The following is a 13,111-nucleotide window of genomic DNA, read 5'->3' as shown; positions in this document are numbered from 1 at the left end:
TCTCCAAACACCAATAGCCAGATAACTGTGGAGCCGACCAAGGACTGTTGTGAGAAAGAACAGGATGTGGCTGGAGAAGGGGGCCATATAGAGGTAGGGCAGCACTTTTCTGGGACAAGCGTCCTTGTTCTGGCTCATGGAGATAAGCACAAGACAGTACAGTGTGTGAATGGGGTCAAGAAGTAGGCATGGACTACAGGGGGGATCAAGATCACCAAAGATCTCCAAAGCCCTCTGATCCATTTCCAGAAAGATCTAAAAGAATGGACTGAGCATGACAAGTAACTTGCATAGAAAGTGAGAAACTTATCTCCAGGGCAGAGAAAACTTATCTACAAAAAGCTACCCCCACAAAGCCCAGGTGCGCGTGCATCCCTGGACCTTGGCCACGCCACCAGCTGGATCAGGGCTGGAGCCAGGACTGCTGATCTCTCTTCCTTTTTTCCTCTTTCACCCATCTCTCTCGTCCTTTGCACTCTGCCCCTTTATTCAAAACCCACTACTGTTGCTTATACTGGGAGACAATGGACTAAAATACCAATTTTCATAGCAAGTATATAACCTAAACTTTTGCAGACCCTCTGACTTTTGTAATTCCTTTCAACCATGAGTGCCTATGAATCTTGGGTGCTTCCCTCATTTGCTAGCAAAGATGTAGTCAAAATTTCAGGTGGCAGAATCTTTGAACTTTCAGATGGCAAGTCCTCAAGTTTTTGTTGTAATACACAGAAAAACTCAGAGAATGCTTTCAAACCTTCCTGTAAACTGAAAGTATCTGAAAAACATCAGACTGAGAGCACAAACAGCTGGCACAGCAGCATGAAATACATTCCTTAGCCACTCTGACCGGAAGAGGAAAGGATATGAGGCAACCCACAAGGAGACAAGATCAAGAATAACATGAAACCACACCTTTAGACAATCTCAACACAGGTTGCTGCAGTCCTGCTTTTGGTCTGTCCTCTGGAATGTGTGCTCACAGAACTTACTCTACAGAAAGCTAACCAGAAGGAAGTAAAGGAGTGAGTTGGCAATCAGGCCAGCTCCACGACCTACCTCATAATGTATTTCTCTGAACACTAAAAGCAGCACCAGGGAGAAGTGTGTTAGTCCAGCTTCTCCTCCACTTAAGCTGCCTTGGGACTGCATCTCATAGGATACAATATACTCAGCTATTCCAGCAGTTCTACTTAATGAGAGTAAGTGCACAGAAAAATGGATTTTATGATTGTCTTACCCTACTTAGCACTGCAGCTAGAGTGAGGCATCAGTATACTCTTAGCAGGAGGGTAATTCTCTTTTCTGATATTGATGTGCATATTGCAATAACTGTCATCTTGCTTGTATTTATTTACTGGCATTTAGGTTATTTGAAAATGTGCCATGTCAACTAGGCCTTTCAGTGTTAGAAGTCTGAGACAGTTTTTCTGCAAAAGTACTTGACATTACTATGGCAGTAGCTCTAAATCACAGAATCATAGAATGGCTTGGGTTGGAAGGGACATCAAAGTTCACCTAATTCCAACCCTGCTGCCTTGGGCAGGGATGCCATTCATTTGCTCAGGGCTCATCCAAAGCAGCTTTGAACACTTCCAGGGATGGGGCATCTAAAACCTTTGGGTAATCTGTTCCAGCGCTTCACCACCTGCTGTGAAAAGAATTTCTTCTTAACATCTACTCTAAACCTGCCCTCTTTCAGTTTAAAAAACAGTTTTAACCTTTCAGTTTAAAACCATTCACCCTTTTCCTGTCACTATCTGCCCATATAAAAAGCCCCTCTCCCTCCTTTCTATAAGCCCCTTTAAGGTACTGAAGGCCTGCAATGAGGTCACCCTCAAGTCTTCTCCATGTTGAACAACCCCAGGTTGTCTGTGAATCAGTATCTTCAATTCATTATAGCTAAGGAATATATAATTTCTTATGAACTGAATTAAATACTGAAGCCAAGCATCTGCCAGTTTGCAACCAGCCACAGCATAAACTGAAATTCACTAAGGTTTGGTAAGGTTTGCCTAACAGGAAATTTTTCAACTGAAGATACTATTAAAGTACTTGAACAGAGAGGATACAGAGACAAGTACCAGGTTGTCAACACACTGATCAGTCAAAGAGACACTTCTGGGATGCTGCAGAACAGAGACCAAAATGCAAGCAGTTAAGCAACAAAATGGACTGGAAATTTTCCAGTTCACACCCATTTGGCAGGGCTTGCTGCAAAAGCTCTTGCTTTAGTTTAGTCCATTTTCCCAGTGCTTTTATTGCATTTTGGCCTTCTTGCGTCAGTTGGAAAAGGGAGATCATGGTTTCTGGTAACAGAATTAGTGGCAAGAATCCTCATTTTCTTGTTTCATTTGAGGAATGCTTTTAGAACACATATTTTTAATACTTTCTCCATGTACATCAGAATTGTGAAATGCACCCAAATGTGTTGAAGTATTTAAACCATGTTAAATCCACTTCACACTTAATGACCTCCACAAACTTCCAGTGTTATTAAGCCTCAATGAAATAAGCATATTTGAGTAAATCTTCAATACAAGCTCTTTGAGTGGCTGCTAAATCCAGCCTGAGACACTTCTCGCCAACAGAGAGCATTCTGCAATACACACTGAGACTGGTCCAGCAAAAATCTGCTAGCACAGCTGGGCTGGGCTGCATCACAGTCTCAGCTCTGGACAGCGTTGCCCACATAGGCTCCAGCCTGAAAGGCTTGTCCAGAACCAAGTGTCCACTGTCAGTCCCCAGCCCTATCTGAGGCCAAATGTCTTCCTTCCTCAGGCTGAGAGGTTGATGAAGTACTTTCTCTCCAGCTACAGACCTGGACTAAGCACAGCCATGGGAGGTGGCCTTCTACGGCTGGAGTAAGTCAGGGTACCCACATGCTGTCCTGGCCTGTGGCAGCAAGAAGAAGAAGGAAAAAAAAAAAAAAAACACCTCTGTTCACTCTGATGTAGCATTAGGAAATACCACAATCCCTCAAAAAAAAACAAAAAAACAAAAAAACAAAAAAAAAAAAAACCAAACCCATACCAAAAACCAACAAAAAGCCCTCTTTCAGAAATTCTGTTTCTCTTCTAATTAACAAGCAATCATAAAAATAATTGTGAAAAATAGAGCCTTCATAATCTTGAAATGTAAATAATATACAAATATTGAGAGAGTTAATCAGGGAACTTTACCTCCCAAAATAAGTTTCAACATAATAAGGAAAAGAAAATAGTTTGTGCAAAGAAACTTGAATGATTTGCAAGGCCACTGAAAACCCTTGTAAGATATTATGTATTGAAAGGAAGTATATTTATTTTCATAAGAAGTAACGGTGAAGTTCAGCTCTGCAGAAAATAAAAATTTAAACTGATCTCAGGGAAACAGAGAACATAAATACAGAGGACTTCACTTATTGTAAAAGTGATCAGGATGGTGTCACTGAGCCTTCTGCAATTGCATATGACCCAGGAACGATGATAATGTTCAGAACTGACAAAATTCCACTCCCAAGGAGATTTGGAGGGATTCTCTGTTCTTCATACCAACTGCCTGGCAAAAACCTAATTTTCAACTCTGATCTAGAAGACGAGGTTACATTCAAGAGGCAAATGGCTTCTGCCCTTCTCAACAAACACCAGATGCCACTTTCATTGATGGCCAGAGCTGCAAGGAGTGAGTGAAGACAGGATGCAGCACACAACCAAAAATCTGGTTTCATTATCATGCTACATTATTGAAAGCATAACCAGTAGTCAGCATGCATACATTCAGGTGTAAATCAATCTATTTTCACTCAAATCAGCCATAAGGTTCCTGGAGGAAGGTCAAGAAACCTTATCTGAGATATTGTACTGAAAGGCAGTAATAAAACAATAAAACACAAAATTATGGCATACATCTAGTGTGTTTCCCTTCAGATACATTCTTCTATAGAGAAAAGCCAGTACTATCAAGCTTTGAAAAGTATGTGTAGCTGCAAAAATCGTATTGAAGGTGGAGCAGTGGAAGTGGGAGCATTTAATCTTATGGGTGTGCCTCTAAGGTGGAGTTAAATGAAGCACTTTGCTACCATGTCAAGATAACTGAATAAATTTATCCCAAGCAAGAGGGGGCCCACTTCAGAACCATAAATGAATTCCTACAGTGGTACAACTGTTCATTTACTTCTGGTACATCACCAAGTCTTCCTTGGTCACATCCAGGGCTTCCTGTGCTACAGTCAAGTGACTTGTGCACACTGCAGAATAGACTTCTGTCAGAAGTTTAACCTGCATCTTCACATTTCAAAGACTGCAGGTCTCAGTTTATAGGCCCCTAGTAAGCCAGAAAGACTGTTATGAAACCAGCATTAAAACTGTATCTGACAAATATTATGTGAAGGGGAAGAAAACAGATAAATTCTACAAGTGCAGATAACTCTTCAGTGGAGATATCACTGAAAAACTGTCTTCTCCACTGAAAGCACCAGCTGCTTACTCACCCAGAGTGCACTCTCTGCAAGAGACACCCACTGACACAATCACAAGCAAGTCCCAGAGCAACTCATTTACTTTATTACAGTAAGGGAGAAATGCAGAGCCAAATTTTTACAGGGGTGTCTAGCTCTTAAATCAAAACATACATTTCTTGTGGGATTTGAAAGAGCACTGATTCCCACTGGCTTCAAATGATTCAGACTGTGGGAAATCTTTAAGCCCCATGCTGCATCTAAACTCATCTCAATGTTTATGAATAAAGTCAAACACAATTTAGAAGAGAATTCAACTCTGGCATGCCATTGTTAATAGTTTATCAGCAGCTTTTCATAACTGAAATATTATATCTGCATCACTCTAGGCATAAATTTGGTCTCAGAGGAAAATAGTAATATAAACCATAAAAGCAGCCTGTGCTTGTATGTCAAGCTCAGCCTGAGGTTCATATTCTCTTGGAACACAAACAATTACAAAATTCTTACAGAAATCTACCCATCAGTAATTACCAGAAAATCCCCCAATTGTCAAAACAGATTCTTCTGTCATCTGTCATACACACACACATGTTCTGTGGTATGAGATGACTTTGCTGACTGCTACAGATGTTTATCTTGTTCCAACAAATGCTGCACTTTGAGTGCGTCTGTACTGCTGAGTATAAACCCCCAGAGAAGCCAGACTGAAGAAGCAGTAGCAGACTACTGTGGACAGTGGATATTTGGGGACAATCTAAAGCAGGGACCCCACAATGAAAGATGTGAATCCCAGCAGTAACTTCAATTTTATTAAACACAGACTTGCAAAATCCCTGTCACTATAGAGCCACTGAGGTTTTATAATTCCTTTGGGTTTAATTTAAACCCAAAATAGACTTGCAGGTTAACTCTGCATGCAAATACAACAATTCCAAATACAGACTGTTCCAAAGGCACTGAGGAAACAGGAACAAGTTTTAAATGATCAGCACCAGAGAACACACTCAAAACTCAGGTATTCTATACAGAGACAAAAAAAAAACTGCCATAAAATGGAAATTTTCACTTGGTCAACTTAATTTTATTTAAGACATAACAGAGGGTGAAATTTACTGAGGGCAATGGTGCTGAAGCATGTATATAAGGTCTTTTCTACTTTTCACTTGAACCTTCAGGCTTTAACACAACTTGTTTCAGCTGTTGTCACTTGCTACATTTAGAGCTTTTTGTATTGTGCTTATTTACTTTGGAAAGCTACTAAAAAGAGAAGCCAAATTATTATCATGACTGCAGCAAATTCAAGAGTAATTTCTTTATGACACATCCTGTTCAGAGCTACAGAAATGCAAACTGCAGAAAAATCAGTCACAAGCTTTCTTCTGCATTACTCAAAAAGCATTCATCTAGTTCCAGTCAGCATTTTCTCCAGTGGGGAATATACTTAGATGATGTCTGCTCATACAGATGCCTCACGAGTTTTACATCTTTATTGTATTTTAAGGGCCCTAATAATTTCATAATCTACTTTCCTCCCACCACTTCAAATACCATGAAGTATTTCTAAACTAGTTCTATCACCCTGATGTATTTAAGTGCAAAAGAGGAAGTACCATTTCAAAAGCCTAACTTCTAGTAACTTCCAGTAACTTCAAAATCCAACGAAAGCCTTCATGTGGACTCTCTAGTCTCACTGATAATACTTCAGTAAATAAACACATCAGGAGCATACCCTTAATGTTACAGACATGGCTGGTAATTAACACCCATGGCACGTGCTGCGTAAGCCTCTCAGCTGTGGGAGAGGCCTGAGGAATTTCTTTCTGTACAGCTGAGCTACAAATTGCTGTGACAGGCCAGTGACAGAGTCTGAAAGAGATCTCGGGTCTCACAGCCCACATACATGGAGTGGGTGTATCTGCTGTGCTCCTCCTGCTTCAGACAGACACTGATGGAATATTAGTTTTCCAGTCACCTATTGACAAGTACCCTGAGGAGAGTAGTGCAATACAGCACCAATATTGGGATCTGGTTATAAAAATTTACAGCTCATCCAGTAATGGAAATATTTGTGAATATGTTGTTTCAAATACCACAATTTCTCCATAAATTCACAAGTCTCCACTAGCACTATGAACACACAAGGATTTGTAGGATTAGGGATTTTTTCCCAGACTCATATTTTTGGTTGTAGATGTAGATGATAGTCAGGTGCTTTAGAATTAAATACTCTTCTGTGTCGAAGATATGCCATGCATTTGGTTTGTGTCTCTAACGCTGCTTTCTAAGAGAGTCTGGACTCAATATGCAGAATCAAAAGGAGCTTTATAACCCATCCCAACTAAACATTACAATATGTGCTTTGCATTCTGACACAAAGATTCTGTACTCATAATATTTTGCATCCCTGACGTGATTATAGTCATACTCTCAAGACAGCCATCAGCTCAAGTCTGCACACCATTATTAACTTACTTGGCATCTCTTCCTCCAACTCATCACTTGCATCATCGCTGCTGAAATACAGAATTGTTCAATGTGATTTCCACTGACAATGGAACTAAACTTTTTATTTTTTTAGTAGCTGTCCTGGATTCTGAAATTGGACGAGAATAATGCATCACCTGCTACACTAATAAGAACTATTATTTGATTCTCCAGTCAAGATGCTATAGAAACAGTAGTGCGGATACAGCAGCACCTGGGGAGTGGGGGAAGGGCAGGAGAGGGTGTCAAAAAGAAGTAAAATAAGATATGAATGTAAGTGCTGCATAATCACAGAAAGTATGTGCAGTATTTCAAGTGTCTAACAAAACTCTCTCAGTGAAATTAAAAAATATTAATCAGGAGGCACCGAGAAAAATGTGGTGAAAAACACCTAATTGTTCTGAAACATAATGTGGAATAGAATAAAACTTGTGATTCCTCTCTCTGCTAGTGATTTTTTTTGCTCCTACAAACAGCTAATATGGTAGGATACATTCTGGTTTTTACCACAGAAAGTATTTACATCAACTTCTAGAATCGAGAACATTAGTTTTCAATAGAATATGACCATCTGTGGGTTTAAGTGGAAAGTCTGTATTAGGGTGTCACAATAACAAACTTCAGGAAACTTATATAATGGCATAAATCCCACTTGAAAAAAAAAGCATCCTAGAATTTATCATATTTAGAGGAAGAAACCACAAGAATGCTGTTGGGCCTTGGTACTTACTGCTTTACTGTGTTTCTGCGTGCCTGTAAATGTTTCTAAATGCACAATCCACAAATGTTCTGTAGAATCTGCAGAAACAACTTAGGTGTAGAACATCTTTGAAGTAACGTTTACCTTCACACAAGTGACTATACTCATTCCCTGAACTTTTTATCATCTTTTATATCAAGGGTCTTCCCAAGAACGTTGCACACTATATTTCTGAGCCCAGTAAGCCAACATACCACTCTCAAGCCCAAGCATGAATTCTGAAAGCAATAACGCTGAATTTCAGAAATAAAGATAAGATATTAGACCTATTCTATCATCTCTTATTTGACGAACTGTATTTTAGTTGATCATTGCTGTTCTGGAGAATTATTTCAATAGACTCACACAACAGTGTTAGTAGAAAATGCTATCTATCCTAAGGGACATTGATGGATGAAACTTGAGCATAAGAAGCTAATGAAATCGAAATTCCCCATTATAAGACAATGTTAAAGTTAGAAAGAGTTTTATATGAAAAGCACAGTCAAGCTGTTTATCTTGAAAACCAACCTAAAACAAGTGACTGCACAGATTAGAAAACCCATATCCTCCTCAGTAACTGTGTGATCTCTCTTATATTTCACCAGTCCCTCTGAGACCGTATTTAAGTCAGAATGCACAATATTTTGCATCTAGCACACTACCATACACATCCTTGTCTGATTCTAAAAACATTTGTGAAGAAATTACCTTCACTTAGAGCACCTCCCTCCCATGAAGAACTGACTTCATTCAGATTATTGAATTCATGAGACTTTTTTTCCTTTAACCATACTTTTACCTGTTTTGTTTTACTCAAACACTCTGTTCAGCCAGTCCTTGATGCACTTATGTAATACAAAGTGACTATGTAATGATCTGCTCAGAAAGAAAATCATTCTAATTTCAATTACAAAAAAAAAAAAAAAAAAGATAGGAAAAGAAAAAAAGAATGCTTACCTAAGTCAAACAAACTCTAAGTACTTTATACCCATTTATGGCTGTTTCCAAAAGAAACTGAGTAATTAGAGAAAAATCAACAGGATATGCAGATCTAGTCATTAAAATAGAGAAAATACCATTTAATTACAAATATCAATGGCTTCAGTGACTTAAAATACCATGATTATCTACTGCACTGTAGAATGATGTCTCATACATTTTGGCATATCTCTAATTGCCCAACTCTTACAATATTCCTGAACTGTTTAGAAATTAAATTTAGAATTTGGAAAAAACTGTAATTCATCTGCAGCAGCTTAAAATTATTGGAGACAAAAGAAAAAAAAAACCAACCAAACTCCAGCTATCCTCTTTACAAAGGAAAAGAGGCCTTAAGACAGCTGATTAAATCCATATACATCAAGTTTTGCAAGAAATTGAACTACATTTTCCTCTCTTTACCTTCCTCTCTACGTGGAAGAAAATGTGATAAATATGGAAGTTTCTGTTTTTGTCAGACCCTTCTACAACAGTTTCCAGGGGTCATTTGACATTTGCTTTTAAAGAAACAATCTTCATTTTTTTTTGCTGAAATCAAATGGAATTTAAGACATGCAATCAGAAATGCTAGACTAGGCTCATTCTTAATATTTGGTGCATGCATGGTTCAATTATACATAGCTGACACCTACTCACTAAATATGCACTGCTAATTATGTCTCGGCATTTAAGAGCCATAGTTGACTGAAGCTGGCAGGAGATTATTAGTAGGCTAATCTACATTTAGAGCGGATGATGAGTATTTTCATCTAAGATATTTTAGTTAATACTCCTTCAAGGTTTTTTGAAGCAGTGATAGGCATGAAGCAAACATACATCAGAAATCACCAAGACTTCAGACTATGTTATACAAAGCAAAAAATGCGACACTAAAAAGGGAAGCCTTCATGATGTACAGGTAGGTTATACCGCAGGTCTATCCTTGTAAATCACAGTTAATTTACATGCATTACTACAGTTGAGAGGTTTAATGTTTTGTTTTGTTTCATACCAACACAGTTATAAGCTTGATTTTCCAAACCTTCAATAAATCACATCATTCCTTAGTCTTGTAACTTAGCTGGCCTTTACAATGAATCCAGCAAGACTTCATACCCTGAATATGACCACTTAACTATCACATAATTTGAAAGCACTTTGTTGAAATTTTATTTCATATTTACTCACGTTGTGCTATTTCAATACACTGTTTTTTAAATAACATACTGTGCAGATATTCTTTATTATTATTACTAATACCACCTTTGATCACTGAGAGCCCACAGCAAAAGGGGACAAGAAGGGTAAGAGAGAAGGAGTTTAGGTCATCTACAAATGCTCTGTCCCACCACCATGTTAAAGCAGTTAAAAAACAATCTGTGCAAAAGCTACACTCTCCATGGCCATTTCAGTTTTGCTCCCTACACTTTTCCCCATTTGCATTCTTCTACTACACAGCTTCTACTCTTTAATGTGCCCAATCTGAGAGAGATTTTTTTCACTATTTTAAAGCTTCTGGAGAAATAAGTAATTCCTAAAAATAGAAAGAGCGTAGAAAGTGCAATAGGGATAAAGAAACAACTATGAAAATCCACAGATCCCTCTTGACCTAAGAACAGCAGCATAACACAGTTTTTGAGATTGCAGCTGGTTTATCACTGGTCAGCTCAGACAGTGCAGAGTATATGTGGAGCAGACGCAAACTTCTACATCTAGGTCTCTTCAGTCCAGGCACTGGAGGTGATCAACTTTCCTAGTTCTTTACATGTTTATGGACTTCACTACTAAAGCAGAATGACAAAGTACTTTTTTTGGTTTGCAACAGTTCCATTAAATTCCAGCCAAAGAGGACAAAAGAAAAAGTAATATTTTCACATTCACAGTTTGCTGAAAAGCCATTGAAATAAGCAAACTATATTACATAAGCATGCAGTTATGTAGCACTATAAGCCAGACACCTACTGCCAGAATTAAAAGGGGGCCACTTCAAGTCAAATCTCCCATTACAAGAAAAGCATCCATGAACTATCAAGACCCCGCCTATTTAATAGCTCAGAGTCTAAAAATTAACCAACATAAGAGGCACAAAAACATCACGGATAATTCAACTTCCTGAGCCTCACTATACAACAGCTTTCACAACAGAACCACGAGACTCTCAGGTTTCACCTGCTCTGGAATGAAGAGATGTCAGGGTGCTTGAAATCTCCCCGAGATGAATGCAGAGCATAAGAAGTCTATAATGAAACTCTGTGGCCTTCCTATTTCCACCTGTGAGGACAGCTCCTCTGACTTCTGAGAACTGTTACTTTTAAGGAAACAGCTCTGCATGGGGCAAAATTAATAAGCTGTAAGTGCACACTTAAGGATTGCCCACCTCACTGAACTGACAGCAGCACTCCATGAGGCAAAGATTGCAGTTTCAAAGAGGCGACAGGTATCTGCATGTAGAGTCTTTTATGAGAACTGGTTACAATACTGCCAGGAGGTTTTTGTTTGTTTGAGTTTTCTTTCCCTTTTTCCTTCACCCCTCCCCAGGAGAGGAGGAAACTACAGTATCTGACAAAACTTGTTGAATACTTCTTTTTAGCATGTGTTTCATATACACCAAAGCTGCATCCCACAATAAGCTTAAAATTGCAGGCCAGGTCAATGTCCTGCTTCTGATTTTTTTAAAAGCAAAAAGCCGTTAATTCAGTACTATAACCTTAGTTGTATGAAGTCTTTGAAAATCTAGCAAGCAGGGGTATTTTTTATTCTACATTCACACCATGTATCTGTCGGTAAGATAAGCAGATGGGGAAAAGTTTTAGTTATTATTTTTACAAACGGGGCCATGTACATCAGATCACAGAACCTCAGGCCACCACAACTTCAAATAAAGGTGCTGCACTTTTATTGCCGTGCAGCTGGCAAACTGGGGTGAGATGCAGCCCTGGGTACTCTTGCCAACTAACCCGATCAGTTTGCGCAGCTTTTTGTTCAAAAGCATCCATCATATGTATTATATGCAATCAATATCAAAACCACAAACTTTCAACCACAAACACATGGAGCGTCCCAGATGCCTTGTCAGCACTAAGAAATTGTCCCTACGCGTCTGGTGCCAAATCTGCTTTTCAAAGCTCCCATGGCCTCGCAGCTCCTGTCTGTTTCAGCCCGCACTCATCGTACTAGCACAAATCGCATCCCCGCACTCTGTTAGGAAACCGAGAGAAATCAGCCAGGGAACGTTTAACACGCCGGTAGCAGCAGCCACCAGCACCGATTCACAGCACGCATGCTGACCTAAGAGTTTCTTCTTCATTAGCGCGGGGGACAAGAGTGGGCTCTGGCGCACTTTTGCCTCCCCACGTACCCGCCGTGGCCACCCGGGGGGTGTCACTGCAGCCGGGGGCCGCGGGGGCACCGGGGGCTCGGCCCCCGGAGGAGTCAGTGGCCGGAGCAGCTCCCGCCGCCCCGCGGTGAACCCGGGGCGGTGACGGCGAGCCCTGGCCGAGCGGGTCCCGCGGCGGTGATGATCAGCCCCAGCCGGGCATTCCTTCTCACCTGCGTTATAGAAGCGGTCCAGCACCGCCGTCTCGCCGAAGTCCAGCTTGCCGAAGTGCAGGGTCTCCAGCGCGGCCCCCACCGCCTCGCACGCCTCCCGCAGGCTCTGCAGGGCGCCGCTCTCCGCCGCCAGCAGCGGGCCCTGGCTGGCCTCGTTGATCACGTAGGTGACCGCGGTCCGCCGGCCGCCACCCTTGGCCCGCGCCGCGGTGCTCGGGCAGGCGGCGGCGGCGGCGTCCTCAGCCCAGAGAGCGGCGGGCGGCGGCGCAGCCAAGTCGGGCGGGAGGCTGCGGGCGCCAGTGTCGGCCCCGGGCGCTCTCCTGCCAAGTACCTCCTCGCAAGACGTCCCGCCGCCGGGCGGGCCGGGCACCGGCAGGCTGACGATCCCCTCGCTGCTGTCGTTCATCCCGGCGGTGAAAGAGCAGCCCCGGGCTCTGTTGCGCTGGCCGGGGTTAGGCGGATGCCATACTGCGCCGCCCGCCCCGGAGCGGTCCCGCTGAGCTGCTGGAGGGGAGAGGCGAAGGGGCTGAAGCGAGGGTTTCCCACTCGGGCGCTAGCGAAGGCTGACGGAGACAGGGAGATGAGCACAGCCTCCCTCTGTGCCTGCCACCGGCACCATGACGCGCCGCTCCCTTCTCCTCCGCACCTGCAGGGACTACCCGGCGTGCCCGGCCTCCTTCTCCTGCCACCCCCGACACTCCGCTCTTCCTCCGGCCGCTTCGCTCCTTGGACGAAATTCCTCGGCCGCGGGGATAAACCACTTGTGGAATCGCTCTCCGGCGCCCCAGCTCCAGCCGAACGACAGCTGCGGAGCCACTGGCAGCGCGGGCTGGGGCGGCCCCAGCACCGGGCACCTCCTCCGGCCCCGCCTCCAGGCAGAAATAACCTTTTCCGCCCCCGTGCTCCGAGTTCGGGTCGCG

At 42.1% G+C, this 13,111-nt stretch overlaps 1 protein-coding gene across 1 annotated transcript in view; it reads right to left on the bottom strand.

Annotated features, from left to right (window-relative positions):
• MAP3K5 (mitogen-activated protein kinase kinase kinase 5) overlaps positions 1-13,043 on the bottom strand; it is a 98,112-nt gene extending 85,069 nt beyond the window's left edge. Inside the window, exon 1 of the mRNA XM_068184822.1 lies at positions 12,192-13,043. Coding sequence (XP_068040923.1) covers positions 12,192-12,597 — 406 coding nt within the window. The 5' untranslated portion in view covers positions 12,598-13,043. The remainder of the gene's footprint in view (positions 1-12,191) is intronic.
• Between the last annotated feature and the right edge of the window lie 68 nt (positions 13,044-13,111).

The sequence above is a fragment of the Anomalospiza imberbis genome, chromosome 3, assembly GCF_031753505.1.
Source record: "Anomalospiza imberbis isolate Cuckoo-Finch-1a 21T00152 chromosome 3, ASM3175350v1, whole genome shotgun sequence".
In the NCBI taxonomy this organism is placed as follows: Eukaryota; Metazoa; Chordata; class Aves; order Passeriformes; family Viduidae; genus Anomalospiza; species Anomalospiza imberbis.
The sequence above is the reverse complement of the archived record's forward strand: the minus strand, read 5'-3'. Positions and strand labels throughout refer to the sequence as shown.